The following is a 25053-nucleotide window of genomic DNA, read 5'->3' on the forward strand; positions in this document are numbered from 1 at the left end:
TTGGAGACTTGTGCTAATATTACCCTTACAAAAGACTTACTGACCCATATTTCTGGAAGATATGGCAATCCTAAAGGCCAACAATTGTAGCACAGGACCAAATTTTCCTTTATGTACTGCTGCAGTTTTAAAACACGTCCACACATTCCTTGATGGCCTCCTGTTTTGGTGTTAGCAACTAACTTAGACTGTGGTGGAAATAATGTTGCCTGCAGCTTTTGAATACAGACTCTCCTTGGGTCTTCTGGAATTCCCCACCTCCAAATCCAGCTGTCATGTTGTAAGAAGTCCAAGCCATGTGGACAGATTATGTGTAGGTGGTTCTGGTTGAGTGATGCCTTCAAGTCACCTCCAGTCATCAGCCACTTGAGTGAAGACTCCAGATGATTACAGTCCCCAGCTGTTCAAGCCACGACCAGTCCCTAGTTTCTTCCCTAGCTGAGGCCTCAAACATTACAGAATAGAGAAAAGCCATCACTACTGTGCCCTGTCCAAATTCCTAAGCCACAGAATCCATGAACATAATAAAATGATTATTGTACAAAGACACTAAGTTTGGGTGGTTTAAGCAGCATTAGTAACCGGAATATATATTGATCCTGTTGGTGGCTGTCATGAGTAGAACAGTGGTAGGTGACAATGAGATAGTGGACAAAAACAGATGGTCATTCACAGAGCAACTGCTAGAAGTTTACAGTATACTCTGTTAGCATATACTTGGCCTTTGGTCTACTCCCCTGCCCCTTCTCCACACTATCTTCTCCCTGCCCTCTAAGATTTACAGTGAGCAGAATCTTTAGAGAACTATAGATTAAGGTAACAACCACCAGGTTACAGAAGCCATTAAAAAAAAGTTCTATTATAATTTCCAAAAACCCCAATTGCATATATACATCCTTTTATAATAAGGAATCTCAGTTTTAATTTTTTATATTTGCTAGTTTTTCCAACTAGACTTGTCATTGAACTGAATTCTTATTCAACAGACACTGAATAGAATATCATCTATTCTAATATAGTTTGATTTCAAACCATAATTTTATGTAAAAAAGTTCAACAGAAATCATTTAAAATACCAGGATACCACTCCAAAAACTTAGAGAAAACAAAACTATTTCCATTTTATTTTCAAAGTCTAATTTTAATCCAGACTGAACAAACAAGCAGAAAAATGAGAAAGCTAACTGTATTAGCAGACACAGATGTACCAAATGTAAAACAGTGGGTTATTAATAGAACTATTTACATGCATATTTACAAGCAATCCTTTTGTACATAAGTTTTAGTTAGTTGGAAAAAAGATTTTTCGACATTAGGTAAAAATAGTGCTGAACTGGTACCACGTAATAGTAAAAGTATTAGAAAAGTGATCCTCGAGGTGTATCAATTTTAAAGCAGATGAAAACTTGAGTGATAAAGATCTAGCAAAATTCTCTAGTAAAAAAGTCAGTGCAACTCATGCTACAAAATAAAAATGAGAAAGCCATATAAATAAAGCAGAAAAATGTTCTAGGCTTTGGGTAATGGAAGTTAGGTTAAAAAAAAAAAAAAAAAAAAAAAAAAAAAAAAAAAAAAAAAAAAGAAAAATTCTAGAATTGCAATAAATTCTCAGTGAAGAATCTTGGTTCTTTAGTTGGGAGTTCTAAGCCTTTTTTAATGACATTTTTAAAGCCCTTGGTATCAAATAGCATCTGGATATGTAAATTAGTTAATATATTCTAAGATTTTAGTGCTAAAGACTTTCATGATTGTGAGTCATATTTGAAATTTATTGAGACACTAAATGTAAAACTAAATGAAAGGTATATACTTGTATCTAAAAAAAGGATGCTACATTTTTGCAGTAATATGTATTTCCAGGCTAAGAATTCTTCCCTCGAAAAAAGCTGAATTTAAAGAATAAGCTACTAACCAGCTAGCAAAATTTACTTTCAACATTTCATTTATTTCAAAATCAATTTTATTGCAGCCAAAACAGTGGAATTAACTGTACATAATAAACTATTATATATATATACACATTTTAAGTTATAGGGAATAAAGTTTATTTTGGCATAGTGTTAAACAAAATTAAAGTTGCATACATTAGTAACATAACTCAACATCCTTAATTTTGGTTTAAGTATGACACATTTTTTTTGCTTTCCTGTGTTCTGCTAAATCACCATAACCTAAACTGCTTTATAAAACTGATATGTTGAAATTTAACTTTACTGTTTTAGCTTACGCTCTGATTCCAAACAAAACTTTTCATAAGCTTCTTCTATCTCTGGGTCCATTTCATCATCAATATCATCCAAGTATCTGTGAAAGAAGCAAGATGGCTCATGAATTTAATGTTTTTCAAATCAGAAAATGTCTAAGATGCTAAGCCATTAGAAAAAGTATCTGACAAGTTTCCTAGACTGAGTTTATAAAAGAATGCAAAAGCACTGTTTAGAATTACATTAAATGTCAGTCCTTGGACAACTGCTTAATATGATGAGTTAAATTCTACAATGGGTTCTGAGTCTTGTGTTTGAAATTTAGATTTTGCTATACATTTAGACATATGTTTAATTCTCTGACTTAATTTAAAAAGTAAATCAAAGGTTTACCTTAAAAAGACAGGTACTACTATCACCATTTTAGAGATTAAACAAAAAATTCCAGGTTAAATAATGTAAGATTTGGTAACTATGCAGCAGAGGCAGATCTCTTCTCTTTTCTGCACTTTTCCTCCACAAGACGCTGTCTATATGTCTCCTCATCCCCCAATAACTCTTTCTACTACATGTATGACAAAATTATGTTTTGCCAGTCTGACAACTGCTGAGAAAATAATGCTCACCAAGCAAAACTTAAGAGGATAACCTAAAATTCAATGCTGAGAACAACTTGAACTTCCAGTAGTATACTCAGCGGGACTCAACTTCCCTAAATGTGCTTGGGTCTTTACACCCCTGTATTTTTTCTGTTAAACTATATAAAAAGTATGGCAATTTTTCTGCTAAAGTATATAAAAAGTATGGCAATATTATAGAAGACCTTTAACTTATAATTCAAATGTCACTAGATAAGAGAGAGACTAAAAGTGGTTCACATTTTTTTTTTTTTTAACCTACAACACACAAGAGATGATATATAAAAACTGAAAGCATGGATTTATATCTTCTCACCAGTCCAAACATTTTTATATAGTAATCTGTTTCTTTAATGTATCCTGTAGCAGCTAAGATTTGAGCCTCTTACTATGTGCCAGAGGCTTTTCCAAGCATTTATGTAGTCTTGTTTAGTTCTCAAAAACTCAAGAAGGGGTACCACTATTCCTATTTTATAGATGGAGAAACAGGCACAGAACCTGCCCAAGATCTTACAATATTACAGCTAGTTATTTTAAAGTGTTAGGTATAACAGAATCTACTTTATAATAATTATTCTAGCATATACTACATTTTAATAATTTTTCCTCTCAACTAGATATAAGTTTTCAGAATCAGTTTGTGTGTTTTCCAACATTATCTGAAAATGTCTGGTAAATAAGTACTACATATATACTACCACTACAACGCCATCTAATCAAAATTCATTCTTTCATTATCTACTCTTTTTCTAGTCTAAACTCTACCTAGAAATTGTGGCTACAGAAATTTCACATAATAAAGCTAGTGGCTAAAGAAAACTTACGGATCACCAGCCCCTGATAAATCTGTTCCATTTTCTTCATAATCTGGAAAAAAGTCTTCTCTTTCAAGTAATTCTTGATATTTCTCTTGGTAATCTACAAAAAATAAAGAAAAAATTTTAAATGCTAAAAAAAAGTTCAAATGAAATGGCCAGTTATCCCTAAGAAATTTTATTATGACTTTTCATTTAAGTAGATCCAAAGTTCAAATAGCAGTAAGCTATTTTTACTTATCTATTAAGTAAGCTTAACTATATATTTAAGAAAAGCTTTTATAAAACATATTTGCTAACTGACTTGCTTTTGCCTCCCTGCATGCTCATAAATCTTAATTATATAATACAATATGTTAGAAATCAAAGCACTCTGAATGTACCACAGTACATTTCACAGCCTATGTCCATGCTGCTTACATTCTCTACTGCTTCTTTTCATCAGACAAAATATTGGTTATATAAATTGTTGGGGCAAAGAACATGTTTCTTCCATAGTCCTGTTTTTCCTTTCATAAAGAGAGATTTCAATCAAACACCCTGGCTTCCGGCTCCCCCATTATTCCTCCCCAAGGAGGTGAAGTGATCTATCTACCTGGCTAGCAGGTGACAGCTATTGTTCCACATTTCTCAGAGGCGGCTAACTGAGCAAAGGTTCTGAACATAGAGGATTTTCTTCCCTCTCCTCAGAGACAGCTAGAAAGAAGCTACCTAATACATCTTTCGGCTCTACCAGCTTTCCCTTGGTTGGACTTTTCCAAGGCAATTCAGATGATGATATAGCTTGCCATCTGCCAAGTGTTTTAGAGTTACTGAGTAGCTTATAAGATTAGCATGTCTGTATGGAGTCCATACCTTTGAATAATAAAATAGATCAGTGTATAGTAAAACTAGTTACCTTAAAATTAGTTCCTTGTAAACAGCTACCTCAAATTTTGAGAGATAATATAATTACATTAGACTGAGTAAAGACCAAGTGTTCCCAAGGGTCTCTATAATATAAATTCTAATTCCAGCTTAAAGGACTAGTGATATTTTGACATTTAAATTTGGCAATTTAGAGACCATTTTAACTATAAAACCTTCCTGCAACAAATACTTGTAATCGGTAAGACAAATATCCTTTTAAATGTACAGATGAGTTCACAAAAAACATCGAGTGTTTTGATGACAAATGAGAAGGGAACTGAAAGCCATATATAATTACTACAGCTGGGAGGCTGGTATACCATGTGGTAACAAACGGGCTTGGATTTTAAAACCCAAAAAAGGTGGAAAGGAAGGTCTTGGGTCCATGTGAAACAGAGAGATGGAAGTCGTGGCCCACACCCATCTCACTCTGCACAAACCCAGGACATTCAAAGGGCAGATATCTTAAGCAAAAGATAAACCAGGGAAGAGCAAAATGAAAAACACCTCGGTGGCAAAGGGAGATGACAAAGAAGTTTGGTTGACTTGACCCGGTGAGGTGTGGAGACACAAGTACTCTGAAGAAGCTAGTTCCCAGAGAACTTGTAACAAGGGGCATCCACCTCAACTTTTTACTACCCACATGAAGAATCCCTATGATAAGATCATAAAAACTTGTTCCAAGCCACTGTTATTCCTGTGGCTCCTGGCAGGAGCAAATACAAAACCCACTTTGGATAGATGTTTCTGCAAGCCAAGCCACAAGGAGTTTTCATGAAGGCAGTTAAAACAAAAAGGCAGTTAAAACACTGGAGCAATCATAATGGGCTTTAATATATGTAACTTAATTTCAGATGATTTAGAAAGAAGTGTGAACAGAACTAATGATAAACAGAGTAAACTGTTAACAAAAGGTATACCTGAGTAAAGGGTAAATAGATGTTTTTTGTACAATTTTTACTTTTGTAACTTTTCTGTAAGTTTGAAATTTTTTCCGAAAAAAAAGTTTAAGTTAAATATGATATTGCAAAAAAAAAAGAGCATAACAATTTTATGTAGTAATCTGAAGTAACAGTGGGGTTGGACTTAAAAGACAGAACAAAATTATGAAGCAAAAATAAGTATGTTTAGAATGATGAGGAAAAAACTCAAAACTTTTAAGATTTAGATACTTTGAACAAAATGCAGAAACAAAACTCAGTTTGAAAAACCAAACTGAATTTCTATAAAAAATAGTCACTAGAAGTAAACAATTAAATAGGATAAACAGATTAGACAAAGATGAAGAACAAAGAACCAAAAGGAATCAAGGTAACTATGAAGAATAAGGGAAAAAAAGAAAATTTGTCTCACTAAGCAAGATTTACATTAAGGTAAAAATAATTAAGAATGTGTGACTGCTGTCAAGACAGACATACAGAAAAAATATCCATATGCACAAGCAGAGGAATAAGACAAGTTCATAGAGGAATTACATGGTACACAACAGAGAAACATTTTATCTAAAAGAAAAAGGATGATTCAACACCTGTTGATAAGAGAATGGAAAAAATATTTAATTCCTACTATATCCCCACATATAAAAATTAGCCAGACAGATTAAAGACCTGAATGTAAAAGGCAGTAAGATTTTAAGAGGAAAATAGAATTGATACTAGTAAGGAGACTGTCACAGAACACAAACAAGACAGATGCATTTAGTTTATATGAAAACTCAAAACTTCTGTATGCTAAGACATAACAACAGCACATACTGGGAGAAGCTGAGGATCATTTTTAAGGCTATGCAAAGAATTACAAATCAGTAAAATAGGTAAATGATCGAATAGAAATACGGGCAAAGAACACAGGCAATTCTCAAAGGAAGAAATAAAAAGGTCAAAAGAAACATGAAAAATACAATATCATTAGTAGGAAAATAAAAATTTACAATTTCATACATTCAGACTGATAAAAAATTAGGTCTAGTAACAATAAGTGTTGCCAGAGATGAGAACTAGGATAGTAAACTAAGTTCTTATCCTTCTAGAAATCCGTTGATCAGGTGGTTGTAATAAACCTCAGTGTTATCTGGCGTTTAAAATGAATGAACCAAAGCTATCTATCTCAACATGGATAAATACCAAAAACAACACAGAATAAAAAATTAGCTGCAAAAGGATGTGTACAAGATACCATTTAGGTTAACACTGTGTGAAAATACTGTTTACAGATATATGAAGTAAAAAGACATCATGATGACACAAAGGACAGTAGTTACCTCTGGGAGAGAAGTGATGGAAGGACTGAACTTGGGGAAGGGATTAGTAGTATCTAAAGGGTTTTATTTCTTTAAAAAAAAGCCCAAAGAATATATTAGTATGGCAAAAAGACATTGGTTTAATTCTGACTGGATGGTTTTATCTTGACTATGAATCAATAGGTCAGTTTTCTGTGGTTTTTATATTTTTTGAATGTTTCATAATTTAAAGCTGAAAGTTAAGAAATCCCAGTCCTTCTTTCTACCTTTGTGCTAGAAGCACAGGATAATCAGTGGCTGCTATCCAGAGGAAACAAATGAGAAACTTCCAATGATAAACTGGTTGTAGTTTGTACCAAATAGGAAAAACTTATCTCTCGTTCCACTGTAGTCCCGTTTATCATAATTAAAGCAGTCTTTCTATAAATGCTCTTTTTTAGAAGGGGAAATATGCAGAGATTTAGATTTTAATTACCTTTAACCCAACAAGTATTAATGAAATCTGTAATTCTTATTTAGTAGTAACCCATATTAATGAAAGTTGCTGACTAAGTAGTGAACCAGAACCATCTTTTCCTTCCATTCAACCACCTGGAAAGTTTAGAGTATAAAAATATCAGACGGAATACAAAATAAAAATGGTTGCATTTAATTGAGGGATTCTTCCACCCCTTCGTTGTTAGGGTGACGAGACACTATATACTGAGTCAGATGTTCCATCTGAAATGGTTCCAAGTGGTCACTGTAAAGAATATTCTGTGAGAGACAAGTCTTTACCTTATTTTTTAGAATGATGTGAACTCTTCCAAAAGAGTACAGTTTTATGTAATTTACTGTCTTATCAAAAAATGGAGTGGGGAGTGGCTGTGAGACAACATACCTGGATCAGCTGCAGTGAAAGGAACACCATCAGATGTATAAAATGTTGGTTCATTCTAGGATAAATCGAAGTAATTGATAAAAATATGTAATCATTTTAGAACTGAGTTTTTTAAAAGCACATTATTAATGGAACAGGGCTGCTATCACTCGTCTGTACCTGTCAATGCAAGAATAAGCAAAAAACTAACCTCCTAGCAGCCATTTTCATTTCACTGGGGAAGTCTACTGGGTTTTCAGATTTCTATTCCATTATCTCACATTGTGCTATTTTCTGTCACACTCCTGGTGAATTGTTCTGCTGTATACTATGATTTCATGTCAGCTCATTTTTAGTTGTGGTTTCCTTCTCCCCACCATTTTTTCTAGACTGGGATTGTAAAAGCATTCCTCCATAGTTGCTTTAGTCACATCGGGGAGCTCCTGGGCATCACTGGCCTGGTAAACATTTTTATTTTCTTGATTTATTTTACCTCAACATGCAAAGTGAAAAACTGAGATGCAGGCCTCTGGTTATGAATTCCCTGGAAAAAACTGCTTCTTGGAATCCCTACACTTACCTAATTCCAAACCTTATCTCAATTTCCCTTGCCAATGGATGGATCCTTCTCTAGTCTACCCTTTTCACTGGAAGATTCTACCATTTACCTCATTTGCTTGCTGCCATGTGACTCTCAGCCAGTGAAAAGAGTTATTAGGCATTAAATTCTGCAAACAGCTTTATGTAACTCATCTTGAAATTTCCAAAATTGAATTCAAGCAATTAGCAAAATTTAAAATATAAACACTGGCATACCATAAAATAGTTAGGATCATTTTCAGGTGTTGCTTCTCTGTATGTTGAGGTTGCATGGACTCTACCCCAGTTACTTGACCGGAGTTCTACAAGCTTCAAGAGCATCTGTTTTACATCTCTGCAGACAAAAGTTGAAAAGGAGTTAAAATATATCTACCATAAGTGCTGTCAGGCTCTAAAATACCAGATTCCTAGAACTGTTTCATAAATTTAACATGTATATTCAATGCTTCCATTTTCTAGACATTTCCTATAATGACACAAATTTACCTTTTTAAAAAAAATGACACAAATTTACTTTTTTTTTTTTTAAACAGACTTGAAATTTGTTCCATGTAACTATATGGTTCTCAAAGGCAATGGCTATCCTGCAAACATTTTAATGCATCCTACAGGACTCATAATAGTACTTTATACAAATATTTATTGACAATGGCTAGAAAAATGGCTAGGTGAGTAGGTAAAATATGCCTTTAAAGAAAATGTTTCTGTAGATCAATCTATAAGATTTAAATTATTCTGATTGAAGTACAGCAGATGAAAAAACAGCCCCTAAAGAAAAAGCAAGGAATTGAAATCTACTGCTATCTACTTCTTTTCCTACCTGCTGCAGTTTGCATCTAGGACAACATTTTCAATTCTCTGAATAATTTCTTCCATATCATTCTTTCCTTTTTCCTTCCAGGCATCTTCCAAAACTGACCCTGTCAACTAAAGAAGCAGGTATCAGTAAAATAAAGAATTCAATAAAAAGTGTAGAAATTCTAAAAATACATTAGTAGCACTTCAAGCATTCTTTGAACAAGATGAATTTAGTGAGTTAAATATTCCCAATTATTCTCTATCATCTAATATTCAAGGATCTCTATACCTTCTGTGTGTTTGAGAGAAACTAAAGGAATGAATTAGCAGAGCATTATCAAAGGTTTTATGTGTCAATGACTATAGGTTATATTCCCTGTATGACTAAGATAGGCTATAAAATTTTAATATCACTTTTTGAAATATGCGACATGCAATAAATATTAAAGCTTTGAATTAAAAAATACAAACTTCATCAGGAAAAAATGAATTACGGATATAAACAAGTAATTCATAGAATCTAAAAATATATCAAACAGGTAGAAACTCTTAAATTCACTAGTAATCAGGAAAATGCAAAACTGAAACGAGGTTTTTGTTTTTACTCATCACCTATGACAAAACAAAACCAGGGACTAATTATATCCATACTCAATCACTTTTGGGTCTACAGCCATGCTACCCTGAACAAGCCTGATCCCGTCTGATCTCAGAAGCTAGCTAAGCAGGGTCGGGCCTGATTAGTACTTGGATAGGAGACCACCCAAGAAGACCAGGTGCTGTAGGCATAAAAAATAAAAAAATAAGGGATTATAAACTGACAAGGTCCTTTCAATCTATGAGGTCAACCAAGGGTTGCCTCGCCTTAAAAAAAAAAAAAATCACTGTTAGTAGGAACACACTCTGGTTGAACATTTAGAATGGAAATTTTGTATTATGGAAGGTACCCAAATTATGATGGTTCAACTGACAGTGTTTTGACTTTACAATGGTTTGAATGCAGTAAGTATTCAGTAGAAACTGTACTTCAAATTTTGAATTTTGGTCTTGGGCTAGCAATATGTGGTACAATACTCTGTCAAGATGCTGGGCAGTGGCAGCCAGCCACAACTCCCAGTCAGGCACGCATTCATGAGGGTAAACAACTAATACTCTACAGTGTATTCATTATGTTAGATGATTTTTCCCAACTGTAGCCTAATGTAAGTATTCTGAATGCTTTTAAAGTAGGCTAGGCTAAGCTATGATGTTTGGTAGGCATAGTAAATGCATTTTCAACTTACGATATTTTCCGCTTATGATTAGGGTTTATTGAGACATAACCCTATGGTAAGGAGCATCTATAGTTATCAAACTAAAGTATACATGCTTCTTGATCCACCAAATCTATCTGTAGGAATTTAACCTATATAAACAACACATATAAAGACATAAAAGATTACTAACAGTGCTGCAGTAGCTAAACTGTGAAAATAATCCAAATGTTCAACTACAGAATGGATAAACAATATGCATGTATACCATAGAGCACTAGAAAACTACTGGAAAAGGACGTAAATATCTTTCTTAGGTGGTAAAAACAAAACAAAAAAAACAAACAAAAAAACAAGCTACAACAAAATAAGATCTTATTTGTGGGAACATACATATAGACGGAAATGAAGGACAAGGAATTTATAAGTGGGGGTAGAATGAAGGACTTCCATTTTTCACTTCTAAATTTTGCTTCTGAAGTATAAATTGCTTCTCCAAAATTTAATTCGAGAGCGAAGTAAAATGTCAGTATTTAACTTAAGATAATTAACTTATTCTTGAATTCATTTGAGTAATATACATACTTTCCTTTCTCTAAATTATACACTAAAGGGGTAAAACTGTTACATTTTAGGGAAAGAAAATAAGTAAAACCTACCTTCAGTAATTTTACTGCACAAATTAAGTTGTCATCCATAGGATTAGAAAAGAGGGCATTCAGCAACTCCCGAAGACCAACCTGAAGAATATCTGCTCTCGTAACCTGCCCATTTGTTCCTTTGATCTTTTGGGACAAAAGAAAATGAAAAGCAACTATGCCAAAATATAATACAGACATATAAATGGTGTAACAAAGTGTTTGCAAAATAAATGTTTTCGATTAAAATAAAAAATCACAGGAACACATTCTGGTATCTTCACAAAATTAGACTTACTTTACATGTAACTAAAACCTCTAATAAAACTAGTAAACTATAGGGAAAAGTTTTCATTTATCATATATAACATCAGGTCATGATAATTTAAGCCTCCTTAAATGCTGCTGCTTCATAAAGCATTTTTTAGTCTATTAAGCTACCACCTTTCATGGGAACACAGCATTTTATTATTTTTTTATACTGTTTAAAAATTCTCTACTTTGCATTAGAATAATATATGTATCTTAGCTCTCTGGCTAGAATAATTTTAGGTTCAGGAGCCATGCTTTATTTTTATATTCCCCACAGACATAGTATCAGTACTTCCACATAGGAAACTCAACAGCATTCCTAAAATGGCTTTTCATTTAAGGCACATTTTATGTTGGTTCTCTTATTTTGGTTTACATAAAAATTAAATCGAAAAAGATTAAGATATGAAGTTTTTAAAAAATTAAGCCCATCTATGGTAAAAAGAGATATAATTTAGGCACTAGACTGGATGTAGATAGACCTTTTAGATGCACCGAGATACACATCTAATAGTGGATTTATGTGTTTTTTCAGTGGTGTTTATAATACCAAGTCCTCAATTCAGGATTTAAGAAGGTATACCTATATCTGGAACTAGTAAAAAAAAAAAAAAATCTAGCAAGTCCATTTCAAAGTAATATTCAGCACTTATGTTGCCTACTAACAAGCATATACTCAAGTTTAGCTGTACATTTTGTATAGATGCATTTTATGTGGAAGATTAATATATAAAATAGGACCAAAAACTAATCTGGGTGAATTAGGTAAAAACAAAACAAAAATAGAAACTCTAGTTCTCTCCCCTCTTCACCCAAAGCTCTATATTCTGTAGGTCAAGTTACTTTTCAGCCAACAGCTGAAAGCCAACATATTAAATGTACTAATGTTTCTGATGCAATAATTCAGAAAGGTATGGATGAGTCTATTTCAAAAGCTTAAACTTGCACGTACACCATGGCTTTCCAAAGTACATGAAGGCTTTAAAATGCTCAGTAACTATTTCCCAACACCTTCCTTATGAACAGGAAAACATGTTATATTACGCTCCATTAGAGTACAGACACCACCATGAGTGGGTACTAAGACATTACTTTATTTCTCTCCCATTCTCCTTTTCCATTTCACTTAATGTTGTAAAAGTATAATGTAAACACAAATTCTTTACTGAGATCTATTTGTGTTCTCAGGCTTTGTCAGTACATAACAAAAGAAAACTTTCTTCTCACCTCCAAGTTAAGGTAAAGTTCTCCTAGGAAGAGTACAAAAGCATGGAATCTTTTTCGAGTCCCTTCATCCCCTTTTGCAGCTTGATCTCTAACTTCATATTCAGTCCGACATCTAATAAAGATATATCTTTTATAATCTCATATTGCTTTGTTTTTTAAAGAGTCAAACAAAATGACAATTTGTTGGTTTGGGTGTCCACAAGCAATACAGAGACAAGTACAACGCATCATCAACAGTCTGACTTCCTATAATAAAAAGTGTTCTTGTCTATTGTAGAGACCAAAATACGATCTTTTCCTAGCTTTAAGAAACTGATAAGAATGTTGGAAATAAACCTATCAGATCAAGTCGTAATAAGTTTAAACATAGGTTTCATGAGGTTCGTTGTGTACTGGCACCAGAAGAAAAAAAAAATGCCTCACATTTATCATACAGGCTTTTTGTTAAGAAAGCACTTTAACCAAATTGTCTCTGTAAAATGTTCTACTCTTTCTGAATATATGAACTTTGAAACATATTTAAAAAAATGTATAGATGGCCTCCCACTAAGCTGACAATAAAATGAATGCTTATTAAAAGCCCGTTACCCTTATAATTTTCCTGTATACCAATCAGAGAACAGAAATGAGGGGGAAAGTCTCCAACTGCACAGACACATAGAAAGCAATTAATTCGATCTCTATTTCCAAAAGAGAGTGAAGGAGTTAAAAAACTTCTTTTCTCTTGCTTTATTTTCCCCCAACTTGGCCCATTTACCTTACACAAATAACAAAAGAAATCCTCTTCTTGGAGTTTACGGACATAGTTCCTACAGGGTTTCTGAAATAATCTCAATAAGCTTGTCACTGCCTGCCTGTGTCAGTGAATTATGGTGTCAGCTGCTGTTACTAAAATGGATTTTTTTTAATGGATTTTAAATATTTACATTTTGGTGTTAATTTTTTTCTTACCTTTACTGAAAAGGTGGTAAGGAAACTCTAGGAAAGTCATGAGTTTTATAAAACTGATTCTGACAGTTTTTAAAAACTAAGGAAGGAACTTATGGATACTTAATGGCTTTCATACATGAGGGACTAGTTTAGGTTGCTTTCTAAAAAAAAATTTTTTACAAGAAAAAAGTCATTTCTTGACCAGAATTTACCTTGAGTCAGTTTGTGAATCAATCATAAACCCTATGTGCCTAATTCCAATGTTTAAAAGCTTTGTTAAATAAGCAACATCTTTGTAGGAATCAGATATAGAAGATATTTGTTACTTTCTCATACATATTAATTCCTCATCAGAAATAAAGTTGGGATATCTATAAACAGAACACTCTAGTTAATAACAGAAAAGATCGGTTAATTAATATCAATTCAGTTATTAAAGCACCTTGTGGGCTGCTCTCCCCTTTGTCCCTTCTTTTATGACTTTGCAGGTAAGACCTTTTTGTTTTATAAATGCTATGACTATTACACATAAAGATAGGTGCAAAAGCATATTTGTGTGCAAAAGCAAATCTCTATTCCTGAGGATGGATTATAATCTAGGTGAAAGACCCTAAACTTTTTTAAGCTAGAGTTTCAACTATAAAAGCAACACATGCTTATTTCAGAAAGGGTAATGCAGAGAAAAAAATAAAGTCACTGCAATCCATAAACTCCTGTGATAACTTATGTCTTTTTCAAGTATGTGTATATTTTTAAGTTAGATAACAGAATTATGCTCTGCTTTTCACTTATCAGATTAGCATTTCTCTGTTAATAGCTGACAGCATCACAGTACTACAGAGCATACAAATGGGGTAAAGCATCAAAAGAGAGCCAGGAGCGGTTCTCAACTGGCTCAACAGTAGAATCACTTAGGAAGCTTTAAAAAACCATGCCTAGGCTCTACTTCAGTCCATTATATTAGAATTCCCAGGAGTAGGGGCAGAGTCTCAACCCTATTTTAAAACATATAGCCAGCAGGGAGCGGAACTAGGGAGGATAAGTGAGCCTTTCTGCCATCTTACCTACTAGAAGTGCCCACTTTCACATCTTTCTAGAAGCTATAACTCGCATTTTCTTAATTATAGGTAAGGTTAGACATCTTTTTATAACTTTATCATTTATATTTTTCCACATTGTACCTATTCAGAGCCATTCCAAATATTTCTATTACAATATTGGTCTTTTTCTTACTCATTTCTAAGAGGCCCCTCTTTTCATATTAAACGAATGAACTCATTACGATGCGTTATATATTTCTCTATTTTTACTTCACTTCATATCAATTTAAGAATATAATCTATATGTAATTAAATAATCTCGTTTTAGGGCCTATGGTTATCACGTCTTGCTTAAAAGGGCTTTACCAACCTAAGATTTTTGTTTTGCCAGTTTGCCTCCTAGTATTTACTGTTTCACTTTTATTTAAATCTTTGATATATCTGAAATACATTATAGTGTAGAGGGACAGAAAACCATCTTTGTTTTGCCCCCCAAATGATTAGCCAGTTGTATCATCAGCACAATTTATCTCGTACCTATGTATCTGAAGTATCACCTTCACCAAAAACTTAATTTTCAAGTGCCTCTGAAGTGTTCTTTTGGAATCTTTATTCTGTTTCAGTGCAGCTTAACCACATGATGGAATATTTTGCAACCATTAAAAATATCTTTAAAAAACTAATGTGCAAACTAATAAACTCAAAGACAACATTATTATTGAATAACATCTCAAATTATAAAAAGTTAGTTTCTCTAGTTTATGAATTCAATGTCATCCCAAAAAATAAATACTAACATGATTTATATAATTTCAATGCTAATTCCAAAATTCATTGAAGAAAATAAGCATGCAAGAATAGTGGAGAAAATTCCACAAAAAAAGAATGGGGAACTAACTGGGCATAAAAAATTAGAGCTTTTTAATAGTATGGTAAAACAAGAATAGAACAAGTGATGAATGAAATATAATAAAAATCCAGCATCAAAACCCAAATATGAGGTAGCAGTTCATATCAATAAGGAAATGAATCATTCAAAAAAAGTGGTGTGGGAAAAACTGGTTAAACATGTGGCAATAAATTAGATCCAAGCTCAAACCCAAAGTACAAAAGTACTAAGAAATAGGTTAAGTGATCATTTTTAAGATATTGGGAAAAGCTTTCCTAAGCACAAAAGCAAAGGCAGAGACCATTACAGAAAAAGACGGATTTATATGTATACACAAATACACATTCATATGACTATAAACTTATACTATACAAATAAGAATTGTCCATCTAATTCTCTCCTGCAACTTTCTATAATGCACAGCCTTTAGAAAAAAGGAATGGTCAAATTCTAGTACCTTTAGAAGTAGATTTCCTTTAATTTCATATGTTCACACTGACCTTTTAAGTAGCAATTGGCGGAAGTTGCCACTCTGTGGACTAATTGTCAGATGATGGGACAGGTAATTACAGAGGCGAGCTCCCATGTAAGAGAAATTTGGAATAGACGTGGCCTTTCAAAAAGAAAAAAGTTTTGTAGGACACAGATACATTGTCATTAATGTAAACACTTAACAGCAACATTCTAGGGAGGAAAAAACATTTTTACTCCCCAAAATGACCATCCTGTACAGAAAAATGTACAAGTCTTTCATGGTTGCTTGGCATAAGAAAATTAAGTTAACTCTCCCTCCCAACCTTACAGCAAGAACCATAACAAGTACAAAGAAAAATGCTGAAGGCAAGTTCTCCCCATCATATACCTAATGTTTCCAGAAAGCATAGACAATATCTCTTTATACAAAGCTATTTTTGCACAAAATATGTACATGTACCTAGTTTCACAGTGCCAATTATGAATATGTGCCAAACTACTGATGTGTGCTGTTTCTGAAGAATAGGATGGCAGTGTCTTTGGCATCTACCAGTCCAGATCAAAATTCCAAGGCTGCTGCTTTGTGACTTTGGACATCACTAAACCTCCCTAAGCTTCAGTTTCCTGATTCCAAAAGAGGTGATTAATGGTACCCAGTGTGAGAGATTAATACTTAATGCTTTAAAAACACTTGGGGTAAAGAGGAAATCAAAATGGATAAGCCATTAAAAAAAAAATAAGACAGTGATAAAATACTACATATCAAAGCATGTGTGATATAGCCGAAGCAGTACTTAAGAAGTTTAACTTTCACTGTAGTTTTTAAAGAATAGTAGAGGACATAGTTCACTACCTAATGTCAGGTAAGAAAAACACACAGTAAGAGGTTAAAGTACTTGGCCAAGGTCACAAAGGTAGTGGTTAGCCAGAATCCACATCAAACAAATGTCCTGATGCTCTTCCAACCCTATGCTGGATCTACTTACTAGCTGTGGTAACCTTAGACAAGACATTTAACTTCTAATATCGTGCCACCACTGGGATTAAATGAGTTAACTACATGTCAAGTGTTCAGCGCTGTCTGGCATATAGTGAGTACTTTATAATTATTGGATCTTTTTATTTCTAATTATTTCCTTGCTTACCCAGGACCCTGTACATGTCTCATCAAGGAAGAAAGCCTGGTTTCTCCTGACATGATGTATGTGTATCTGGTACTATTCAAAATTTATATTAAAAAATATTCAAAAATTATACTTTTCCTATTGGCATTTCCCGTTTTTAGTTTACTTTTTAAAATATCACACACAACTTAAAGACAAAAAATTCTATAAGGCAGGTTATTAAAGTTTCCTGCTTCCCAACCATACTTTGATTTTACTCCCATAGACGACCACTTTCAATTCTTTCAACTAAAAAGATTTAAACCTCTGTAGCTGCACAATCTGTGATTTTTCAGTTTAGACATTGCTTCTTCCTAGTTTCCCCACCATGGAAGATAAGCATTTAGTTTTCACTCTGCCTAACCCCACCATTTCACTATTTCCCAATCTTTCCGAAACCTACCAATATGGTTATACCATGATTTCATTTATTAATTTTGTGTTTCCATTTACAGGTAAACCATATCTTATACTGATTTCTTTCTTATACAACTTTGTCTTCCCTAGACTTAATTTTTTTTAGTACTTTGATTTTTCATATACTGCTCATTGACTTATTCTCAAATTCACTAGAAAGCAGGTGGGTGAGTGGTAAATTTCTTAATAACTTCTAACAGAGCACCTGTGCTCATCTCACCAGGGAAATACTTCCTGGAAGCCTCTGCCCTGTTCCAGTGAAACCTGGCCCCTCTTGGACTGCTATGCACACAGCTATTGTCTTGGGATCTCCTTTCATATCTGGATGATACACTTAGTTTCTCCTATAAAATTCCCTGTTTCCTAATTCCTATGTCTTTATCCTTGGCTTACTATCTAGAGGGTCTAATTTTTTTTAGATTTTCAAGCAATCTTTTTAGCTCCATTCCACCTTTATCCTAGAGCCTTTTGGAGATTCTGCACTGCAAATCAGGGAGCTTCTCAGCTTTTCTCACTGGCTTGGAACTTAACTTTTTTAGATCTGCCAAGTCAGTTACCACTCACCCACCTGCTTTCTAGTCTCCAAAACTGGTACTTCTCCTTTCCCCAAGTCAGTACTTATGGGCTTCTAGCCTCTAAAAATTTCCATAGTATCATTTTAGTGGTATCTGAGGAGGAATCAGTGTTGAATATGTATGTTTAATATTTCCTTTCTTTTTTTTAAACAGTAAGTCTTTTGTTAGTCGCTATGAGTAAATTCCCTCAATGAACGTAATAATTATTGGTAAATCTGTGTGTCACTGACCACAGAATGTTAAAACTTAAAATACTGAGTATATATTTGAAGAACTGGCTTTGAGACAAGCATAGGAATTGTAGTTTGTCAGGTATTAGCCCTTCCATCCAGCTCCAAAGAACTATAATCAGGCAGCCTACTGAAGAGCTGAAACTAAATAGAAGAGAAACCAGAAAAGCAATAAGAAATAAGTAGTATCAGGATAGTTCTATCAGGATAAATAAGCAAGTATCGGGATAAATAGTTCTATCAGGATAAATAGTTGGCTAGGTAATCCTGGGGTCCAGTGACAATAACAATTTGGAAATGTCAAACGAGACATTAAGTGGAATATCAACCTGCTATCATAATCACCCCTCCATATATTCCAAGTTTGAGCTGTTCATTCAGCAATGACTTAACACTAAAAGTTATATTTCTGTTCATCTAATATTTTGGACAGTCTCACACACTGACCTTAAATTTGTACTCAAAATCCAGTGTTGTCTAATTTTTCCTCCTTAAAATATCATTAGTGAGTCAATGCCCAATATGCTAGGACCAAAACTAAACTTTGTATTAAGAACAATCTAGACTGACATTAGACTTTACAGGAATTAAGTTGTAAATCCTAGAAAATTTTAAATATAGTGAAAATAAGCAGAAATGTTAAAACACGAGACAGTATTTTGTGCTCTGGTTTTTTTTTTTTTTTAAGACTCATTATGAGGCAAGAAAGTTCTACCACGATTATTTTCTTCCCTATTCTAATAATGCTATATGATTCAACATCTAGGAGAAAAGAATTCGTCTTTTTAACGTACTGTTAATTTAAGATCCTATAAAACACAGGGGTGGAGAAGTGCATGATACTTATACAGTCTTCTTCATAACTGCCCAAAGCTCCTTCCAACCCCCTGTATAGTCTTGGCTACGCAGGTGAATCTGCAGTCTGGTTCTAGCCCTGGATGACTACCTAGGAATTTTATATAATAGACACTTTAAAAGCTCCCATGAAACAAAGCATTAATAAGTGTGGAGGCAAGTGAACATGAACCTGACCTCCCTCATCCTTGGGCTTCGAGGAAGCTATCTGAGTATGCTATCGGCCAACGTACCTGTTGATAGATGAGTTCCACAAGTTCTTGCAAAGAATCATCTGTTGTAACCCAGCCATTCAAGGTCTCTGCAAACTGTTCAATTTCAGTTTCAAAACTGCCAGGCTGCTCTGTAAGATGATTCAAAAAATCCTGAACATATTCTGATAGAGTGGGATAATCCTCACAACCATCCTCATAGGATTCCTATAGATAAAAAGTTTCAAAAAAATTATTAATCCATGCAACTGGCTAAAATTAACGAGGCAGCTTTAAGTTGAAATGTCTCTAGCACAAATGATTTTAAGGATCCTTCATGTGATAAAAATCTGTTACTTTCCTCAACAAAATTAAGACCACTGAGCTATTTTTCTTCACTGCCAAATGGCCAAAATGTTATAACAGAAGGGGTCCCTCCATCTAGCTGTGTACAAAATTGTCTTCTCATCCCTGGCACGTTTACAAGATGGTTGAAAAATAAAGTTTAAACTAATATTTCACAATAATACCAATATCAAAATTAAGATTTTGGTTTATGGACACAAGAAGATCTAGGATTTGCTTCAAAATAGGAGGAGAGGAGGGGCTAGGAATACAGAACCAAAAATGGCCAAATGTAGCTAAATGGTATAATGGAGATTCACTATACCATTCTCTATATTCTTACAGGTATTTGACAATTTTTATACTGAAAAACCCTAATAAGGTTTGTCACCTATCTGTTAATCCCTAAGGACAGGGAAATATATATAGTTAAGTGACTATAAAATTTCATCATACTGTACAGTGGAAGGAGACATTTTGGCTGCTATATCCAGGTTTCTAGGCAACCTTGGTAACAGCAGTTTCCAACTAATATCTCTACCACTATCACCTTAGGAAGTTCTCAACCTTTTAATTAATGGCAAGTGGAAGAGCAAGGTGAGTATTGCAAAAGATAACAGATCAGAGCATTAACTTATACTTTCAATGTCTGTAACACCACCCAAAGCGTTCTGAAGTTTACTTAACAGTTATGATCTAATAATAACCATATTGCTTGATGAAATTAACCCCTTTCCAAAAGGAATCAAACGGAAAACCAGTATGAAAAAAATCAAATTATAACTATAGTACAGAAGCACTTTATGAAAGAGTTAGGCTCTAAAGTCAGTGAGCACATAAAGAAAAAAAATCACACCTAGCCAAAATTCCCCTTAGGAAAGCTCCATGTTGGAGATGAACATAAAATCTTAGAAGAAAGACTAACAACCAATTTGTCCTTCATTGTTGGTGCCGACTACTATTTCTTCCACTCTCCACCATTTAGAGGCCATGTTGCATAATTTCTATTTATCTCTAGACACTAAACTGATATCTAACATAGTAAGTTGCATGTACTATGAGATTCACTCAGGAATACCAGCTGCAGGAATAGCAGATTCATGTGCCTGTATCACGAGCATACAGTGTTCACTGAGCAGAAGAGCAGGTAACCTCTTATACTCATACATTAAATGTTTGATCACACAATTGAATCCAAATTAAATGACTCATTAATGTTGATGAAATTCAGATTCATGAATCATAAACATTACATCTGTGTGACTGAAGATTAAATAAACTGAGGTAATGAGCAAATGTCCCTAGACCAGTGAATAGCACATAGTTAGGCACTGTTTAACAAAGAAATTTTTAAATTTCTAGGAAAAACATTCCAAATGGGACAGCCATGTTCTCATAACTAAAGGAGCAAAAGCATAAAAAGCATACAAAAAGTAGAATGATAAAAAGCTATACTTCTTGGTACAGAGGATGGTATTTTAACTGATTTATTCATTAATAAGCTAATAGCCACCAGCTGCATGTATGTTATTCATTCAAAACCATTTACGTGTAGACTGCCGACTAAGTGCCAAAGACTGTTCTAGGTGGTAGGAGCACTGTCATGCCATGAATAAAGGAGACGAAGTCCTCCCCCCATGGAGCTTTTGTGCCATGATGGAAGACATTCAGATACTGAGATATAGTATGAAAAAAGTGGAAGGATCCTAAATAGTTAACATCTAAACTGAGACGGAAAAAGGAAAAAGAAATCCAGCCATACAATATCTGAGGAAAAATACTTTGTGCAGAGGACGCAAGAAGCATATAGGCTCCAAAGAGATAGGTGTTTGCCTGACACCTTTGAGAAAGGCCACAATACAGAAACTGAGGATGGTAGCTAACAAGATCAATAAGGCAGACAAGAAGACCCTGTAGGGTGACAGGGAACACACTAAAGAGTCTGTGTGTAGTAGGAAAACCAGGGCATTGTGGAGGCGGCGGGGGAAGTAGGGGGGAGTTAGGGTAGAAGTGATCAAGGAAGGACCATGTACCAAGGATCATGTCATTTGCAGATAGTCACATAGCTAGTTAGAAGAACTGAGCATAGAACAAAGCCTATACTTTTAAACTCTGCTATATTCAAAATAATCAACAAAGAAGCTTAAATGACAACTTCAACATATATACAAGGATACTCATTGCCAAAAATCCATCCATCAATCCAGCAACAAAGAATTGGTTAAATTGGTTAAATCTGTTACCTTACATCCATATAATGAAATATCATATAGCCACTTAAGAAAACAGAAAGTATTTACATATCTCAATACAGAAATATTACCAATATAAAGTGTTAAATGAAAATACAGAACCATGTTTTAGTATAATTTTTTAAGACTTACAAGCATGGAAATTTTTGGAAAGATAAATGAGGAATAGTAGTAGTTACCTATGGAGAAATATTCATATTATAAATACTGAGCCTTTGTTATAAAATTGTGAAAGCAGTTTAGTATTAAAACATACATTAAATAATATACTTAATGTTAACCACATACATGTGTAAATTTTACAATTAAAAACAATTTAAGTTTTTGATATAGTTTTACAGACTTGTAGGATGATACCATTAATGATAATGAAATGTAGGAAGTCTACAGGTCCCAGCTGAAGGTATTAATTTCCTAACGGTTTCTAACATGTCATTCATTGTGGCAAAATGTAGTTTAGAACACTGATTTGTTTTTTTAAATAAGCAAAAATGCTCTTTTAAGAAATCTGAATTCTGAAGGTAAAAGCGGAAAGCAGAGCTGCTCTGAATATAGAAGAACAGGGGATTCAGAGCCTGTCGTTTTAAGCAAAAAAGGAAGCAGAGCAGTCTGAATAAGCACTCCAACATGTTTGAGTCAAACCTTGTGTGAGTTCTCTAGTACGTTTTTTTAAAGTACGTATTTCTTCACTTCAATGTGGAAATACATGGCCTCCAAGCTGAGGAATATTAAGTTTTATTTTTCTTAGACAAGAGATTAGGAGGGACATCAATTAGAAAACTCATTTTTCACAGTAAATACTTTGAATACATTATCAAGATGAGAAACTAATCCAAAGCAGTGGGAATAAAACGAATCACTTGGATAATAGTCAAGACTACAGTTGACCCTTGAACAACATGGGTTTGAACTGTGCAGGTCCAATTATATGCGTATTTTTTTCAATACATGCCTATACTGATTTCCATCTTTGGGGTTGATGAGTCTGTGGATAGGGAAGGCCGACTGCATGCATTGATGTATGTCATTTTATGTAAGGAATTTGAGCAACCGTGGATTTTGGTATCCACAGAGGTCCTGGAACCAATCCCCTATGGATACTGAGGGACAACTAAGGTTTTGAAGAGTCAAAAATTATATGTGGATTTTCGACTGCACCAGGTTCAAAACCCCTACCCGTTTTATTCAAGGGTCAACTGTACTTTAACTGGATTGAAATGGGGCAAGATTATGAAAAGAGAAAGGTGAGTCAATACACCACCAAGGTTTTAGCCTGAGGAGCTAGCTGGGATATAAAAATATAAGAATAAACTTGAAGATAAAATTTTTTATATTTGTTTGAACATGGGATCCTCATGAAGAGGTTGAAATAAATGGAATCCTAAGCCTGCAGTTCAGAGGAAGAATTAGATTTCAGACTTATCATAGACAGACAGGCAACAATCAGATTCTAGGGGACAGGAAGAATCACCAAGGGAGGTAATAAAAATGCAAGAAACCTCCAAGACTGCTGTCTGAGGGAAGAAAGAATGAGCTGCAAGTTGGGAGGATGAAGAAAGAATACTGCCACAAAAGCCAATAAAAAGATAAATGAGAAGAGGTGTTCATAATTTCAAATGCTACAGAATAACTTCATAGGTTGAAATCCGAGAGAATGATGGCTACAGAGTCTTAGAAGTGAAGGACACTATGTAGAAAGGGAAAAATTAAAATAAAAATTATTACCTTAAATATTCAATTCTTATAAAAATAAGAACTTTTGAAAGACTAAAATGGTATCCTTGGTACCTAGCACAGGACTTGGCACACTGCGACTTGTTAAACTTTACAGATCATAGTGGTCAACAAAGTCTAAGATGAGGGTTAAGAGGACAATAGATTTTAAAACCTGATATCAGTAATTGTCGCAAAAATAGTATCAACACAATTAAGGGAATTAGTCTGAAGAGCTTTGAATAGCCTGAGATGTATTATCAACAGTGAATAATTTTACATTTTGGAGAATGTCACTACTGAAAAACAAAAAAACTGGGCAGTAACTTGAAAGGGGATGTTCTGGGATTTTTGTGTGTGTGTGTGAGGGGTGGATGTTGTCACTTAGTAAATGCTTTATGAACTCCTACATGGAATTTTTGGTCTTCATAAATGAACTGTGATTAAATATTCAAGATGTAATGATTTATCTGAGAAGCAGAAATGACTAGTAATAGATGGATACCGCAACTCATTGGTAAGAAGGCACGGAAAGCAGGAAATTCTAGCAGTGAGATTTGAAGGACTAAAGATAAAAGAGCTTAGAATTTTGGAAGAGTTAAAAGAGCACAGCAAAGAACATAAAGGCTTTTAGAAAAAGCATGCATTCTTGAGAGCAGATCCAGTTCAAGGATACCAAGCAATAGATTTTCATGTGTCTAACAAAAGCAGGCTCAATGAGTTTCTGGAGAGCAAGCCTGGAGATCACTAGAATAGAGGCTCTACAAAGGTAGGAATTTTTGTCCACTTTGTTCACTGCTGTATCCCCAGTGCTTGACTCATGATAAGTGTTCAATTATTTGTTGAATGAGTGATTATAGCTAGTTTTGGATTTGGAAAGAAAAGTTTCCCTCACAACAAGATCTTAAGAATCAGGGAAAAACAAGGATACTGCTATTCTATGACTAAGTGGATTGTGAAAAACTCAGCACTGACAGAGGGTTAAAGGGTGAACAAGCAAGTCTAGAGAGTATAAGCAAACTCGAATGTTTCCAGAATCCAACTGGATTACAAACAAATAAAGTAAATGAACCAGTTGAGTAATTCAGAATTCAAACACTCCATCTGAAGGGGTTGCCTCTATTCAGCCAATATTTAGCGAAATAACAGTCTAATATGGCCGGATCTTGTGATTTCAAAAGAGACCACAAAATTCAGATTTGTATTACTTAATTTAAGTGTTGGTAACTTATTGAAAAGCCTTTTTCAAAAAAAAGCCAGCCAAAGAAAACACACTAGCAGGACACATGTGAGCCACAGGTTTCCAGTTTGCAATCCGTTCTGGAGAATTGAGCACAGGAGGAGCTGATCTACTAAAGGATACCAAGGACAGCCTAAAAGATGACAGTGGCTCAAAGTAAGTGGACTCACATAGTGTGACACACTGCTCTATAGTCCATGAGTCACTTGAACTATGTAGAACTGGTTGGTACAGAACTGTAAAAAAA

The 25053-nt window shown here is 34.2% G+C and overlaps 1 protein-coding gene and 1 pseudogene across 3 annotated transcripts in view; one reads left to right on the forward strand and one right to left on the reverse strand.

Annotated features, from left to right (window-relative positions):
• Window positions 1-1924: 1924 nt before the first annotated feature.
• Window positions 1925-25053, reverse strand: part of PAIP1 (poly(A) binding protein interacting protein 1) — a 26649-nt gene continuing 3520 nt past the window's right edge. For all 3 annotated transcript variants that reach the window (XM_039877093.1, XM_039877092.1, XM_039877091.1), the window contains exons 3-11: window positions 19299-19484; window positions 15852-15964; window positions 12493-12604; window positions 10975-11100; window positions 9085-9191; window positions 8481-8598; window positions 7686-7740; window positions 3667-3760; window positions 1925-2304 (exon numbers count right to left, since the gene is read on the reverse strand). In XM_039877093.1, the coding sequence (XP_039733027.1) occupies window positions 2211-2304; window positions 3667-3760; window positions 7686-7740; window positions 8481-8598; window positions 9085-9191; window positions 10975-11100; window positions 12493-12604; window positions 15852-15964; window positions 19299-19484 (1005 nt within the window). In that variant the 3' untranslated portion in view covers window positions 1925-2210. The remainder of the gene's footprint in view (window positions 2305-3666; window positions 3761-7685; window positions 7741-8480; window positions 8599-9084; window positions 9192-10974; window positions 11101-12492; window positions 12605-15851; window positions 15965-19298; window positions 19485-25053) is intronic.
• On the forward strand, window positions 9728-9850 carry LOC120614292 (uncharacterized; annotated as a pseudogene).

The sequence above is a fragment of the Pteropus medius genome, unplaced genomic scaffold (assembly GCF_902729225.1).
Source record: "Pteropus medius unplaced genomic scaffold, Ma_sr-lr_union100, whole genome shotgun sequence".
NCBI classification, from domain to species: domain Eukaryota; kingdom Metazoa; phylum Chordata; class Mammalia; order Chiroptera; family Pteropodidae; genus Pteropus; species Pteropus medius.